This window comes from Eucalyptus grandis, chromosome 2 (assembly GCF_016545825.1).
Source record: "Eucalyptus grandis isolate ANBG69807.140 chromosome 2, ASM1654582v1, whole genome shotgun sequence".
In the NCBI taxonomy this organism is placed as follows: Eukaryota; Viridiplantae; Streptophyta; class Magnoliopsida; order Myrtales; family Myrtaceae; genus Eucalyptus; species Eucalyptus grandis.
The window spans coordinates 20,316,803-20,334,380 of record NC_052613.1 but is presented as its reverse complement, the minus strand read 5'-3'; the positions used below and the strand labels follow the sequence as shown (position 1 = coordinate 20,334,380).

General features: G+C 36.1%; 2 protein-coding genes across 2 annotated transcripts; one reads left to right on the top strand and one right to left on the bottom strand.

The window, feature by feature from the left end:
- The first annotated feature begins 325 nt into the window (after positions 1–325).
- LOC104432135 (anaphase-promoting complex subunit 7-like) lies at positions 326–2,778 on the top strand. The gene is made up of 5 exons (XM_039307783.1): positions 326–1,400; positions 1,494–1,639; positions 1,728–1,957; positions 2,143–2,203; positions 2,324–2,778. Exons 1-5 carry the CDS (start codon positions 1,325–1,327, stop codon positions 2,408–2,410), a joined length of 600 nt encoding a protein of 199 aa, XP_039163717.1. The 5' UTR covers positions 326–1,324; the 3' UTR covers positions 2,411–2,778.
- Positions 2,779–14,443: 11,665 nt separating this feature from the next.
- On the bottom strand, positions 14,444–15,151 carry LOC104425814 (monothiol glutaredoxin-S2). Its single transcript, XM_018865154.2, has one exon. It carries the CDS (start codon positions 14,993–14,995, stop codon positions 14,684–14,686), a length of 312 nt encoding a protein of 103 aa, XP_018720699.2. The 5' UTR covers positions 14,996–15,151; the 3' UTR covers positions 14,444–14,683.
- Positions 15,152–17,578: the final 2,427 nt, after the last annotated feature.

The window sequence follows — 17,578 nt, the reverse complement described above, 5'->3', positions numbered from 1 at the left end:
TTGGCTTGGTCATTCAGGGATCAACAACCCAAGGTCTGGTTATAGGGTATCTGACCATGGAACGATTATTTGACTATAAGGATCGATTGTGGGACGATCGTGTGGCATCATGGATTGGCGGACGGTCATAGCTTGATTTTGCCTGGTCAATGCACCAGTAGCGGGTGATTCCGCCTAGTCATTGTATAGGGTGTGAACGACCTTGAGTTGATCCAAGACGACTATGGTTCAATTTTGGACTGACCAAGACTTATGGTGTAAAACCTTGGACTAGTCATAGAACTGGCTACAAGACTGGTTGACTAGCCCAAGGATTGACCACAAGACAGACCAAGTAGTATTGACCCATGGGCTAGCCCATGAACTGGTTAGAGAATCGACCAACTAGGCTAGAACCTAGCCAACAAACCTAGTTGTGACCATTTTTCTCGATAAAGGGGAGCTGGAACTCGGTTTGGCCAATCAAACTAGGTTGTGTTTGACTTTGTTTGGACATAGCTTATGCATGAATCTCAGGCCAAATAAGGTTGTTGATCGCGGTCAAAATCGATTAATCCCTATCCAATGATAAGGCTTTCAAATCTTAGGTATTTTCCAAGTCTCATTTAACGTCTTTGTCACGTAGTTATTAAATGTATGTTGACTGAGGGTGGACACTTGACATAATAGGCCCTTGCTTTGGAAAACAAGTTTGAAACTTGGACTTTGTCTCATTAATGAGGGGGACACCTTGGCCTAATTAGGAGGGTTCACACTTAGGGTTCACACTTAGGTCTTAGAAACTAAGTGCGAACAAATATGAACAATGCGAATATATTCAATGAAGTGTGGGCTACTAAGAAATATGTGTCCCTATAGCCTAGCCTAGCCATAACACTAAACTAAGTAGAAGATCTTGGAGGCCAAGAAAAGGACTACACACCCATTGGAAGAAGAAGCAAGCAAGTCAAGCCATCTTGGATAAGATCAGAGTGCATTAAATACATTTTGCTTTTAGTTATTTAATACTAAGATGAAGTGTTCAAGCTAACCTAGGATTTATTGGAAACTTGGAAGATAAGAATACCCAACAATTAATACTTCTTGGCCAGGTAGGACGCCTCTTTCTAACTAAGATTGACACTTGATTTTCGAAATTATTGGACCCCTGCTATTTGCCAATTTTACACAGCTTCTTGTGCTTTGAATTTGAAGAAACTTCATTTATGAAAGCTATTTAAAAGATCCTGATAATAAGCTTCTGGTATAAATCTTGATCGGTCAATGTTAAATGTAATCATCAAACTTATTTCTCTTGTGCTTGCAGGGAAACCTGTGTTTATCAATGGATAGGCCTGAAGCAGCTGTAGTTGCCTTCAGAGGAGCTCGAGAGTTGAGGCCTGATCTTCGTTCATATCAAGGTGTGTGGGAAACTACTTAGAATTTGTTGCAGCAAAGGTGTACATGTCTAATTCTTGACCGTCTGAGTGATTGGAAGCTTATTATCATTTCAGGTTTAGTTTGCTCTTATTTGGCATGCTCAAAAGTTAAAGAAGCCCTTTATACGGCCAGGGAAGCAATGAAAGCAATGCCTCAATCTGCAAGGGCTCTAAAATTGGTTGGAGATGTACATGCTAGGAATCCTGGTGGTAGGGAGAAGGTGTGTAAGTGTTTCCCAGACTGTTCTAGAATCTCCATTTCTTTTAACTAAGGTGAAGAAGTCTCTGAATAGCCTGGAGTGGTGATAGGCAAAAAAGTTCTATGAGTCAGCTCTTCGTCTCGAACCTGGTTACCTTGGAGCTGCATTAGCTTTGGCTGAACTGCATGTCATTGAGGGACGAAATGGAGATGCCGTCTCTCTTCTTGAGAGATATCTCGAGGACTGGGCAGATGACCGTCTTCATGTTAAGTTGGCTCAAGTTTTCTCTGCAACTAATATGCTGGAGGATGCGTTGGCCCATTATCAGCCTGCATTAAGGTTGTAATTTAATTAAAGGCATGCTCATTTTAGTTCTTGAAAATTCTTGATCCAGGCTTTTCAGTGGTACTACTAGATCCTTGCAAAAGAGGAAACAATACAGTTTGGGAAAAAAAGAAGATAAAAGAAAGATCAAGTTCATGTCTTTATTGTTATATTCATGCTCTCTTCTCATTACAATTCAGGATCAACTCGCAGAATGAAGCTGCCAAGAAAGGATTGGACCGCTTGGAGAGACAGATGAAGGTGCGTCTTTAGCTCCCATGCAGTTTGGTGATGGAAAATCCTTCACTTATTCTCACTTCAGTAGAGAGAGCAGACCATTCCTGTGATGTGAGGCATTGACTGGGTGTTGGTTTCTTCTAGGGAGTGGATCCAGATGCACCTGACGAAGATGAAGAAAACGAGGTTGAGGATGCAGATGCAGATGTCGAGGAGACGGAGCTGCTATAATATAAAGCCTGAACAATGTCATGCTTCATACATGGAAGGACAGCTTTGCGAAGGTTAGGTCATCTGAATCTTTGATCAGGGCATTTGTGATCCTTTTGGAGCCAGAAAATGGAGATTCTTCTGCTTTTGCTTGGATAATCATGAGCAGCGTCGTGACGGATGGTACAGATTTTTGGGTGAGTCCATGCAGTGCAAATGTTCGCAAAGGTCTGAAAAGCCCGCCTTATTCCTTCAATATGTGAATATAGTGTTGTCCATGAGCAGGTTCCAAATATAGTGCAGCACGGCTTTCTGTTCGCCTCTGAATTTGATGGACGTTCATGTGCCATGCAAAATACTTCTGTATACCATTCTACATTTGAGCCTTCCTGGTGTGGCTGAGTCTTTTTTGCTTGTGACAACTTGACTTAAATTTTAGCTGGTGATGCCTTGGCTAACTTCATTCAAAATGATAATTTCAAAATTAGTTATTTTATGTTATTTCCGTTAATGGAAATGATTAATTAAAAAATATTCGATGCCGGCGGCCTTGAAATGTGAAAATATGCTGATTTTTCTGTTTGGCCAAAATGGTGTGCCGTGTATGTACTTAAAAGAAGTAATATTTGAGGTATTTGCCTAAATTTGGTAGAATGTGGAGTCCGTTTTGAAATAAGGGTAGAAGTAGAATGTTCTCTCAAAAGAGAGCTTTGAGTTTGACTTTAAATAAGAGCTTGAAATAGTAGGATTAGTTTTCACTAAGAATTTGAAATAACTTGTTCGGCAAATCTTCACTGTCGGCTCTTTCCAATTGTTAGAGCAAATGTAACTTGGGCCATAATTTGCAACAGGGTAAAAAATGGGTAAAACCCTAAAAATAAAAAATCAAGAATCCTAAATTGAATTTTGATTGGAGTATGTGCATGAGGGAAAGACATCAACAGAGGCTCAGCTGCCAGCGCATGCTGTCCTTCCCTTTCTTGCTTAAATCACCAGAATCGGTCCTCGACCCTGTGAAGTCATTGGAGGAAACCTTACAGAAACTTTATCAACTGCATGAGCAAACCTGGCCACGGCTGAAACAAAAAATTAGCAAGAAAAGAACAATATAGGCCATTCCACATATCTTTGTAAGACGATGAAGAAAAGAACCCGACTTTAATGGGATTGAGAGTGCCACCATAAGAGAGAATGCAAGAGAGCCCACCGCAGAACGGACTACAGTGCAATAGCATGGTTAAGATTTACAGATGCCGTTGACGAAAGAAGGATGAAGCTCTGCAGAAGAAACGGCCACAGATGGAGTCCTGGTCGCACCACGCTTGTGGAAACGGCAATTTTGCAGAGAGAGGAAGGAGAGAGTGAAATCAAAATCGGGACTTGAAGAACGCGAGGAGGCACAGTCTATGCGTATTTACCCATTCGATTTGTGATTTCTTTAGGATTTTACCCACTTTTGCAAATATTGGAAAAAATTACCCCATCTCCAATTAGATGAAGCTGACCTACAAAGATTTCGCCAGTCGGTGAATTCAGGTCTTTATTTAAAATTTTCCTCCATAATGATGGTTCAAGGATCACATGACTGTTGGCCAGGAAGAAAAAATCTAGGTTGGATTAATCATGCGAACAACATATTGATAGTTTAAGGATCACATGAATTTGTGCATGGGGTACCGGGGCTTTTAACCACCCGCCTGAATCACTGACCCTGCCTCTCTAGTTTGAATTTCATGATCTCTACTCTCTAGCTAAACCTATTGCTAAACTTCTTCAGAAATTGTTTAGCGTTCATACACTCTTTTAGCTCCTAATGAGTTGGGGCCGTACGACGAACGGGCTGCAAGCGGTCTGGCGATAAGGCGATCAGGAGAGAGGGGGTGATGGGCCCGCGCATGATGCACGGGAAGAGCATTCAAATCGACGGCTCGGCGAATATCGTGAAGCCAAAAAAGCATCTAGGAGAATTTGATTGCTAGTTTTATGAAATACATAAATGAATATTCATTATATTCATCTTATCTAATATACTTATTATGGTACATATGTATCATACATTTTAAGTACATCTCCCTATACAATGAATGTTTATCTCCCTTATCCAGTATATAACAATCATACATTAATATTAATGAAATATCTGGCTTTAGTTTTGTACAATATAATAACTCTAGTATTCACTTGCTTTCTAGTATTCTTCTTTCTCTTCACAATCTCTTCTCTATTATATATTCACAATGCAATATTTTACAACACGTTATTAGCACGAAGATCTACCGATTGAGTAAGTAATTCTTGCAAGGTGAGTATTCTTTTTATTGATTAACTTATACTTTATCTTCTTCTATCAATTCTTCATTTTTATTTTTCTTGGCCCGAAGCCATATTTCAAATCTAAAAGTATCCTTCTGCTCCTGAAGTAGCGGTGGATATTTTGAAATCCTTTTAATTAATTTAAGGATTTATTTTTGTAAGGATTATGACAAATGTTGAAAAGCCCAAATTCCACATCCTGAAAGTGAGTGAAAAGAATTATCTATCCTGGTGCCTTGAAATGGAAATGCACCTCCAAAGGCAAGGTCTCGCCAATACAATTACAGAGGATGGAACCTCACAAATGAAAAGGATAAAGTAAATGCGCTAATTTTTATTCGTCGTCATTTGCATGAGAGCCTGCAAACTCAATATTTATCCGTTCGAGATTCTCATATCTTGTGGAGGCGGTTGAAGGATAGGTATGATCATACAAAAACTGTTATCCTCCCTCAAACACAATATGATTGGCAAAATCTCAGTCTGCAAGATTTTAAATCTGTGTCTGACTATAATTCCGCTTTATTTGATATCATTTCATGGCTTGAGTTATGTGGTATCAAACTCGCTGATGCGGATTTGTTAGAGAAAACTTTCTCCACCTTCCATGCTTCAAATATTGTATTGCAACAGCAATACCAATAGCGTCAGTTTGCCACATACTCTGAATTAATTTCTGTGCTTCTTACTGCTGAGCAAACTAATGAATTGCTGTTCAAAAATCATGATCTTAGACCTGCTGGCTCAAAAGTATTGCCTGAAGCACATGCTAACTTTGAGAAAAAATACTGGCCATTTTAAGGGCTATAAGCGCAGGCAAGAACATAATCCTAGAAGGGATGACAAGAAATTTAACCGCCATAGGAAATCAAATTTTAGCTTGAATCATGGCAAAGAAAAGAAGCCAAAGAAGGTGATTAATGAAAGTATTTGTCATTGCTGCGGTATGACTTGGCACTGGTCACATACCTGTCGTACGCCAAAACATTTTGTTGACCTATACCAGGCATCTTTAAAGAATACGGGCAAGTGTGATGAATCTCATGCCATTGAAATCAATCCTAATGCCATAACCACTGTTGAGGCCAACAATATCTCCGTTGGTGGGACTCCTCTTGCTCCTGAAGTAGCAAATGCATCATTGGATGTCTCTGATTTCTTTGAGGACCTCTGATTACTTTGATGAATCAGATTGGTGGATGATAATTTGAACTTTGAATTTTATGTTGTTTCGCTTTAAATGTATTTTTTTTATTGTTCTTTATGAAATGCTTATGAACCTTATATAATATTTATTTTTGAAATTTTATTCGACTATATAACTAATATGCAATTTTATGATACTTGACACCGAAGTTGTCAATATAAATGCAAATGGAAAATACCGAGAAAAAGGAAGATGTTTGTTTGCTTGATAGTGCAACAACACATACTATATTTTATAGTAGACACTTTTTTTGAGTATGACATTGCGTAAGGCACAAATCCATACAATATCAGGTCCTGTTCCGATTATTGATGGTTTTGGGAATGCTACAATTATTTTGCCAAATGGCACAATCCTGCCTATTGAGAATGTGTTTATAAGCATTCGATCAAAAATAAATCTGCTCAGTTTTAAAGATGTACGCCGTAATGGGTACCATATTGAGACTATTTATGAGCAAGATAAGGAATATATTGGCAATTCCTCTTATAAGATGGGCCTAAAGACCATCTATGAAGAAGCTTAGAAGCTTCTTCTATGGGTTTGTATTGTGTCATAATTAAGACTGTTGAAACCTATGCCACCACATCCTGGAGATTGGTAAGCCCTGATCAGTTTGGACTGTGGCATGATCGCCTTGGTCATCCTGGCACTTCAATGATGCGTAGGATAATTCAAAATACAAAAGGGCACCCTTTAAATGATATAAATGTATTGTTGTCCAAAGATTATAATTGTGAGGCTTGCTCACAAGGAAAGTTCATTATCAAACCTTCTATAATAAATGTTAATCTTGAATCTCCTTTATTCTTGCAAAGAATTCATGGTGATATTTGTGGATCAATACAACCACCAAGTGGACCATTTCGATATTTTATGGTACTAGTGGATGCATTCTGTAGATGGTCCCATGTTTGCCTATTATCTACGCGTAATGTCACATTTGCATGTTTACTTGTGCACTTGAAGTGTGGTATATCGATAAAATCAAAAGATATTATTCTTCGAAAACGAAGGGGAAAGAATCAGGAATCCGCTCCAGAAGAGCCTAGCGTTGTGCTTGCTCCCAAAGAGCTTATTGCCCCTGAAGAGGCGCAAACCCATGAAAGGAGCACTAGCCCTGGGAATACTGAAAATTCCATTACATATTGTAATGAAATTTGGGATCAAAATGAAATCATTATTGATGATACTTTTGCATTCTCAATTGCTCATAAAATTATGGATGATGATTGTGAGCGGCAATCTATTATTGAATGTCGTCAAAGGCAAGATTGGCCTAAGTGGGAGGAAGCAATTAAAGCTGAATTAGCTTCCCTAACTAAACGAGAGGTTTTTGGACCTATAACTCGTATCCCTGATAATGTAAAGCCTGTTGGATATAAATGAGTATTTATCCGAAAACGAAATGAGAAAAACGAGATTATTAGGTATAAAGCCTGACTCGTTGCCCAAGGATTCTCCTAGAGACCTGAGATTGATTATAATGAGACATATTCACTTGTGATGGATATGATTACATTTCGTTTTCTCATTAGCCTAGCAATCTTTGAAAGATTGGAAATGCGTCTTATGGACGTTGTGATGGCATATCTATATGGCTCATTAGACTATGATATTTATATGAAAATTCCTAAGGGATTCAAAATGCCTGAAGTATGCACTTCCCGCAATTTATTCTCAATAAAATTGCAAAGATCATTGTCGCGACCTCTTTTTTTCTTGGCGCCCGCAATCGGGTACGGACGCCTAAGGAGGCTAATGGCTCGGCTGAATTTATTAAGCCCGGACTCTCCCAAGTCCACCAATTCACGACTTAATGGTTCAAGTTTTTAACCTGTAAATCAATTTTTAAAATGGAGTCGCTACTAATCGATTTGGGGTGGGTTGATTAGAAACCCAAGTGAAGTATCGGGAGAAATACTCACTCCTGCGCAACCAGAGAAATTAGGATCGGGGACTTGATTACACTAGTTAATCACTAATGCCCTTTCGGTACCTAATCTTGTTTAAACCCCGAGGTTTTTGGATGTTCGAGGGATTTTCCATGCATTTTTGGGAGGAAAACATTTTTTGAGTCATTTTATAATTTTTTAGACACAAAAGGGATTTTTTTGGTATTTTTTGGAAAAATACAAGTCTTTTTGGCTTTTTCATGAATTTTTAGCTTTTTTTGGATTTTTCGGAAAATAAAACATTTTTTAATATTTTTTAATATTTTATCATTATACGGGTTAAAGCAATCCAGTCGCATGTGGTATCAACGCCTAAGTGAGTACCTAATTAAGGAAATGTACAAGAATGATCCTATCTGCCCATGCGTGTTTATTAAGAAATCAGAAACCGGATTTGCTATTATAGCAGTTTATGTCGATGATATAAATTTAATTGGAACTCCATAAGAGTTAGCTGAAACTGCTGAATATTTGAAAAGGGAGTTTGAAGTTAAAGATTTGGGTAAAACTAAACTTTGTCTTGGTATAGAGTTTGAGCATAAAGCAAATGGAATAATCGTCTATCAATCAGCATACGTTGAAAGATTGCTTAAACATTTCAACATGGACAAATCTCATCCATTGAGCACCCCTATGGTTGTAACATCTCTAAATCCCCAAAAGGACCCATTTCGTCCTAGAGAATCTGATGAAGAGATACTTGGTCATGAAGTACCATATCTCAATACAATTGGGGCTTTGATGTACTTGGCACAATGTACGAGACCAGATATTGCTTTTGCGGTAAATTTATTGGCACGTTTTAGTTCTAAGCCAACTCGGAGACATTGGAATGGAGTTAAACATATTTTTCGTTATCTTCGAGGAACCATAGATTTGGGATTATATTATTCCAAGGATTCCACTAACTTTGGTTTAGTTGGATATGCTGATGCTAGATATAGATCCGATCCACATAAGACTCGCTCTCAAATCGGGTATTTATTTTGTTATAACGGCACTTCTATTTCTTGGCGTTCTACAAAGCAATCGCTAGTAGCTGCATCTTCTAACCACTCTGAGATTATTGCTTTATATGAAGCTAGAAGAGAGTGTTTGGTTAAGATCTGTTATAACACATATTCATAATTCTTGTTGCTTAATACCGGTTACAAATTCTCCTACTATAATTTATGAAGATAATGCTGCTTGTGTTGTACAAGACATGGGAGGATATATCAAAAGTGATAGGACCAAACATATCTAGCCAAAATTTTTCTATACTCATGAACTTCAAGAAAGTCGACAAATTGATGTTAAACAGATTCAATCCATAAATAATCTTGTAGATCTTTTTAATCAAATCATTGCCAACATAAAGTTTTGAGAAATTAGTATATGGCATTGGTATGCGGTGAGTTCATAAGATGCAAGATTGATTAGCCCAAGAAGTGGCTATATGGCTTAATTGATGGGGAGATATTATGAACTATGCATTGCAGCATTGATATGCGGCGAGTTCACAAGATGCAAAATGATTAGCCCTAGGAGTGGCTATATATGCACTGCACTCTTTTTTCTTTATGTCCGGTTTTTTCTCATAGGATTTTTCCAACTTAAAGTTTTTAACGAGACAATTAATGCATCCATAAAAGGGAGATATCATAACATTTGTGCTCTGCACTCTTTTTCCCTTTTGTCCGATTTTTATCCCACTGGATTTTTCCAGCTTAAGGTTTTTAATGATGCAGTATCATTCAATGCACATTTGTAATGAATATGATGAATATTCAAGGGGGGGTGTTATGAAATACATAAATGAATATTTATTATATTCATCTTATCTAATGTACTTATTATGGTACATTTCTATCATATATTCTAAGTACATCTCTCTATACAATGAATGTTCATCTCTCTTATTCAGTACATGTATCATTCGATACATTGATATTAATGACATTCTTGTTCTCCTATAAATAGGAGTTTAGTTTTGATGTACAATACAATAACAATCACAATATAGTGAAATATCTGGCTTTCTCTACTATCTCTAGTGTTTACTTGCTTTCTCTTCTCAATCTCTTTTCTATTATATATTCGCAACACAATATTTTACAACACTAGTTAATTTATTAGTAAGGCATAAATAATTATGGGTAAGCACCTATATAGGTGGATACTCAGTGGAGCACTAATGACATTTCCTACTCATCCTCTTTGGTAATTTCTTGAAAAATGATTGCCCAATGGTCCTCCTTATAAATTAATGGAGGGTCCATGTTGAGTCGGTGCACGACAATTTGTTTTGAGTTATGAAAGAGAGAGTTTCCTTACAATGAGTGATAGGTTGTGAAAAGAGCATGTCTCTTGATATAACTTTTGCTCTCTTTAGACACCGCCGAACACATTAGGTAGAGATTATTGGTAGTCATTGAGAAACTTTAATACCACCAAAAATCTTAAATTGGTAAATATGCGACCGATTTATCCTATATTAATTTTTTTATCATGAAAAACCTCAAACTAATATGGTGGTGTGGCAAATTCACATAGGGAGAGATTATTGGTAGTCATTGAGAAACTTTAATACCACCAAAAATCTTAAATTGGTAAATATGCGATCGATTTATCCAAAATTAATTTTTTGATCATAAAAAACCTCAAACTGATATGGTGGTGTGGCAAATTCACGTAGAAATTCATAGGATTAATACAATGAAATACCCCAAATTTCTGTTAAATTTGTTGTAGGTGTATTAGTTTGGGATTTTTCATAATATTTACCCCATGGATTTTCATGGCAATATACCACGTAATGCACAACAACAAATTTAATGGTAAAATCTGATAGAAGCTAACCGAGTGTAAATTTATCATGGGTGCATCAATTTGAGGTTTTTTGTAGTCAAAAAATTAATTTGGGAAAAATTTGTTACATGTATACCATTTCGAGATTTTTTATGGTAAAAAAATTACTTTAGAGTAAATTTGTCACATGCGTACCTGTTTAGAGTTTTTCATGGTAAAAAAATTAGTTTGAAGTAAATTTGTTATATATGTATCAATTTAGCATTTTTCGTGGTATTAACTAAAAAAAAATTATGCAAAACAGACAACTTATACAGTTGTAGCAAGACACCAGTGTGTTGCACGACTTGTAAGACCATATTTTTTTTTAAGATTATGTTAAATGTTGGTTGTTAAGTTAATTTGCATTTATTGATAATTAAAGTCAACTATTAGATGCACTGAAACGTTGTATTGTCTTGTTGCTTTCCAAAGTTCGTCGAAGTTAGCCTCTTTTCTATCAATGAGTCTAAACACCACCCAATTTTTTGATATTTTTTACAAAGTAACAACTGAGCTGAAATTGAAGCAATACCCAGACATCTAATTTCTTTCGTTAGATTTTTTTTTTGAAATCACTAGTAATTGTTTTTTGTTGATTTGTTAATACTCATTTTCCATCATTTTATACGATTGATTCATTTGTAAATATGTGTTGTTGGTTTTCTATGCCGATGGGTAACTTTTTAGTTGATAGTTTAGTACAAATTTAAAAAATATAATGCACTTTATGATGAGGGTTGCTGGGCAAATTCCCTAAATGATTTTGAAGATCAACAAAATCTTTACATAGTGTTTTATAATTTTGATGATAAATTTCCAGGTGCGGTGGTTGGAGCAAGTATATTCATTAAATTCAAGACACTAGTGAATCTGGTTCTCTACATCAATATATGAATATGAAGTACTGACACTCTTTGAGAGCTTTCATATCGTGTCGGACAATTAGACATGTGTCCAACATTCTCCCACACTCTTCGATACTCAGTAAACGGGTGTCAGATTTTTTGACACTCGATCAACTCTCATGACATTCTTTGACACTTGAGTCCAAAATTCCGACATGTGAGTTTGGAATTCCGATATGCACGAGTCAATTTTATATATTTTCAATTAATAATGGGTCAAAATGTAGTAAAAATAATAAACGGAGAAAGAAGAAAAATCTAGTATTCTCTTCTCTTCTAATTCTCACTTTCCGTGACACACAATTTACCCCTCAAGTTTATCTTTTGTCTTCTTTTTTTTCGACACGTGAGTCTAAAATGTGGATTGCTTGTTTTTTCTTTCAAGTTTGATGAATTATTGGAATTGAGTTAAATTTGTCAAATTGAAATAATGAATGATATTAACTAATAATGGATTAATATTTTTAGTGTAAATTCATTTAAGGCTCTTTTATTATTTTATTTATTTATGTACTCAAATTAATTTGATTAAAATAATCATCAAATGATAATTTATCATGTATATATAAAATTACATATTTAATATACAACGTGTCCAAATTCTATATTTATTTATTTATTTATTTTTATAAATGATGTATCGGCGTGTCATGTTGTGTGTGTCGTGTTGTGTTGTGTCGCGTTATATGTCGTGTGTTGGTGTCGGTGCTACTTAGAATATGATTATATCTTCTTAATCAGAGGCAAATGTGTAATTTGCACGGATTATCGAGACAATCAAATGTTAGGAGAACTTTCGATATTCCATATGATGTGAAGTGCAATGGCTAGTAAATTGGCCTAGATTTCTTTCTATACTTATTGATTATTTATGAGGGATAATATCCATGCAATCTTTCCCTATTGAAGGATAATTCTTGCAACAATCAATTGGAGATGAGACGCACTTTACAAACGAAGAACTCAACTTATGGAAACCTAATCTCTCTTGATGGGCAGCAAAATCAAGGGAGACTTAGATTCTTGGCATCTTAGGAGCAATCAAATTTTCTTGATTCATTCAAGTCCATTGGGTTGATTGCAAGAATAATTCTCAGAGTTTATGTCCAATGGTCGGCTAGGAGAACAAGGAGTATTAAAGGAGAAGGAAAAAAAAAAAAAAAGAGAACTGAAATCCTAAAATTCCAAAGTTTGAGAAAGCTTTGTTTTTACACACTCGTCTTTGTGAGCTTAACTTGTAATCTTTTAGAGGTTGTTGTAGTAGTGTGAGATCAGAATATTCGATCACACTTACTCGAGTTGAGAATACTTGGTTGTTGTAACCTTTGAGTGGTTCATTAGTGGAATCTAACCAAGGCTGTTGGAGGAGAGAATGGTCGTAGGCTTATAATAAGCTGAACCATTATAATTGTTCTGTGCAATTTTCTATTCCTTAAATTCTTATTTATTTCTTGTGATAGATTATTGCACATTGATAAGATTTGATCACGCACAACTTGTCATTAGACGCTGTCCTATGGCAATATTAAATTCAATTATCTTTCAATTTCCACATATTCACCTATTCACCCCCTCTAAGTAATAGTTGTAGCCCTAACAATGGTCACCACTTATCATGCATTTACTTGAATATTAATTTATGAAGTACGGAAAATTGGATAATATTAAAATTACATTTTTTTTTATCTATCACACTATGTAATGATTGTTTTTATACAAGCTAAAACTTATTTTTGTTGATTTTCTAATATTCATTTAATTTTTTGTCAAATATGTACATCAATTAGAGATTATTTATCTAAATATGTATAGGAATAAGAGATTTGCTAGTATTAGAAATTTTCTATAGCAACCATAAAAGGCAAATTACTAGGTAAAGCTCGCACGTGAGCATGCCAAGTTGCTCACCCTCTCACAAGCTTTAACCACTTATAAAAATAAATTAGACGCTAAGATCGATATATGAAATTAATTTATGAAGTGTAGTGCATTGTAATAAATAGTTAGATAAGTGGGTCATATTAAAGTACATATTAGATCCTCACCATGTCCCTTTGAAATTGATCTGGTAAATCGGATATAGCATGCCCACAATCATTTAGGTTTAAGATTTACGTTCTCCATCATGTGCATATTGATTACTTGATAAACCTAGATACCTTGAATGAAATAAAAGCGAGAGCTCTTTCTTGAGGAATAAAAATGAAATAATGAGTTGAACACTGACATTTTAACATGAAACAAGTTCTGCGGTGTAGCGATTTGTATAACACTTGTTTGACTAGTAGATTCCAACCTTGTTACGTTATTAATTTGGGATATAAAATTAAGGCACGTCAGAGCGAATATCTATGTATGATTATCCAGTTACTCTCGCCTTATATTACTTATTTATTGTTTGAATTGCTTGAACCTTTATGCCTGTCTGAAAAATTATGGAAAATCTTACACTTCTACAACCATAAATCCTACATCCTCTTAATTGCGACGTTTAGAATGGCATCATTTGTCTACGTTTTATATCACCGCATTAAAAAATCTCGATTTCAAATTTAGGGGTTACATCAGTCAATTGCCACACTTCCATAATTAGTTGACGAATTCTTACTCATGTACTTAAAAGTTGTTAAGCCCCTTCAAAGGATCAATAATAGTTCACCTAAGTTAATGGTGCCTTCTATAAGTGAAAGTGAGTAGATCCAAACAAGTAAGATTTTGATGGGTAGAAAAGTTGACTGACTATCTAAATCAATGGAGATGGACGTGAGTTGTGAAACAAAGGTTATGCAAACTGTTTACTTAAAGTCAATTCTTTCCGAATACATATAAAAAAGTAGATATATATATAGCAAAACTGCGTCACTTTTATTGCTCAGATCAGACACAGGAGTCACCACAAAATGATACAAACCCCGTACAAGTTAGCATTTTGTCTAATATTAACTATGATAAGCTCTCTTCATAGTATGACCACACGTTCGACTAATATACCTATATTTCCAAACTCATGTGTACCAAAAACACACATTTGTTTATTTATTCTTCTTTCTTATTTGGCCGGATGAGACTGTCGATGAAATCTTTAAAGCCATAACGCTCCGGCGCGTTTGAGCATAGGGATCAAGGACCTACTGAGATGGAGGCTCATCACCTCATTGGCTCCACCGACAAGCTGACCGCCGATGAACACAGCGGGGACTGCCGGGTTGCACCCGCGTCTCACAAGGGCTTGCTCGATCTCCTTGCCTCTCGGAATCTCATCTAGCTCGTGGACTGTAGGGTTCGCCCCAAAGTCGCAAAGAAGCGTCTTGATGGTGTGGCACATGCAACATGAGCTCTTGCTAAAGATCACTACCGGCTTCTCCGAGCTCATCTTGGCCACCAGATCTTCCATTGAGAAAAAGATTCGAGATGTCGGAAGCTCCGAGAATGTCGACAAAAACAAATTCCAGAGAGTGGTAATAAGCTAGAAGAGAGAGTAAAGTGATCTCTTGAAGTTTGGAATGTGATATAAGAGTTTCTTGTGTTATGTGGATTGCTTGAGGCTTCATGAGGGACGTGCTTATATAGATGTTTCAAGGAGGGTTCTGGGTTTGCGTGCGCGCGTGTGTGAGAGAGAGAGAGAATTTTCCTTTAGACATTTGGCTATTTTCAAGGATTCTCAGGGAACTCTTGATCATTGCAACGTGGACAAGGACTTTTGAACTTGCGCTGGAGAACAGAAGCTGCATACAAATGAATAAGATTCCTTCCATACGTAACAGAGGCAACATGTTCTTTGTACGGCTTCACGTTATATCTACTATATCCTTTATTTTCTTATTTTCGTAACATCTTATATTCGTATGAGCATCCTTTATTTTCTTATTTTCTTAACATCTTATATTCGTATGAGCATCCTCCATTTTACGTGCAATTTTATTTTTAGGCCGAGTATTTCTTCCCTCCTTTAGCAATTAAACCCATCTCCCTCATTTTCTTCTCAATACTAGCTAGGGTTTATAATTTGGAACGATTTACTAATCAATTCGTGGATACCAAAATGTACTTTATCCATCATTTAAGTTCTTTTTTTTTTTGCCCCCCTCTGGCTTATTGTTGGAAACAAGTTCTTTTCAACCACGGGAATTTTCTGCGTGTATATATCTTGGAGGCATCTGCTGAGTTGGAGAATGAAACTATGGTTTATCCACTTGGGGACCCCCCTCTCTCTCTCTCTCTCTCTCTCTGAAGATTCTCATTCTGTGTTCGAGAAAGAGGATTGAGAAAGACCTGGTGATTATGCGCAAGGTACACATAAGATGAAAAGAAGAACAATGTGGTAAAAACAAGTACTCCTTTAGGACAAGAACACCAACCAGATCACATCAGACCCTACCCTATATCTTTTTCCCAAGCCTTTATGTCCTAATAAAGAACAAGATTCTACCTACAGCGTTAGTGACTTTGAAAAGTCGAAATGTGTGGCTTTGCCTTAACTAAAGAGGTATAACTCATCATGTGATTGTTAACTGCCTTGGATTTTTTTTTTTTTTTTTGAACAGAACTGCCTTGGATTTGAACTCGCATAAGATAATGGTCAAACTTTGGGAACCGCGTTGGCTTTACTAGTCTATCTAACCACTTTGTGAAGTCAAGGAACAGTTTAAATTAAGCTTGATGCAAAGCTTTTACAAAGCCTATTTCTAGGCCAAAAGAGCATGAACTAATCACGCCTCTATCTTTTAGCTTAATATGTTAGGGTCATTTGGCCAAACGCTCATTTGAATGTGGTGTGAATCTACTTGTAGCTAGAAAGACTTGTATTCAATTATTCATTTCTCATTTTCAGCCAACTCTTCTTTTCGTCATCTCTTCTTCATATGATTTTTCGAGCAGACAATGCTAAAAGGTTATATAGTTTTCAACAAGAGCCAAGAGATCTGAAGTTTAATTCCTCATGCTTTATCATTACTCATTTTTGGATTTTCTTTATCCATCATAAGTATTGACTATTTTCGACTCATATGTACTTAAGTTATTCACTATCATACCTCACAACTATCTAGTTCTTTGGGTTTAAAGCCTTCACCATCCCATTAATCTTTATGTGAGACGTTTCTATAAAAATAAAATATATAATATTTCTCTAATAAATTAAACTTCTGGAGAAATTGATTACATACTCAAATTCATTATGTCCTTATATATTCTCGAACTTCACTTAGGAGTCCTCATACACTCATGCTACCAAGTGCAGTTGAAAATTAATTCATCGAACTTAGACCAAGTCAAGGGTATCACAAAACTTTTTCTAGGATTAAACAGTGCCTGATAATCTAAAAATAGACTAATTAGATGTTGATATTATGTCCTTAGCATAAAAAGTTCTCCCAAATTTTATCACTAACGACAAATTCTAGATCGGAATTCCTCTTTGATTTGTATGACTAGGAGAATGTAAGGCATAAGGAATAATTAACCATCGTGTTATATCAGATAAGTCTGTTAAACTAAAAATTAGCATCAACTAGCCAGGTAAAGATTCCACATATCCAAATATATAACGAATATCGACCAAATTTAATCCTGTAAGAACTATTTGCACAATCATTTATCCAAACTTTTATACACCTTTTTTCAATTGATATTATTCTCGCGCGTACCCCATGTTCTAGAATGCTCTTTTGGCCCTGCAAAATCAAAAGGCACAACGATCCAAATCCGAAAGGTCACTTCACTTTCACAATTCGACTTTTCATCGTCACCATTTCGAATCTTGCATTTTTTTTTTATGTCAATTTGTTTGAGTCTTTCAAGCTGCCACGTATGCACGCCCTGCAAAAAGGCCACTCCACCCTAAAATCTTAGGGCACAGTAGCCAAGAAATAAAAAGGACCTAAAGTCTTTCCTAGATGCTTTAGTTTCATGGGTTTATATGTCTACTTTGGCTTAGGACGAACATTTTGATCTGGCGGCTGAAGATCTACCTTCTTTC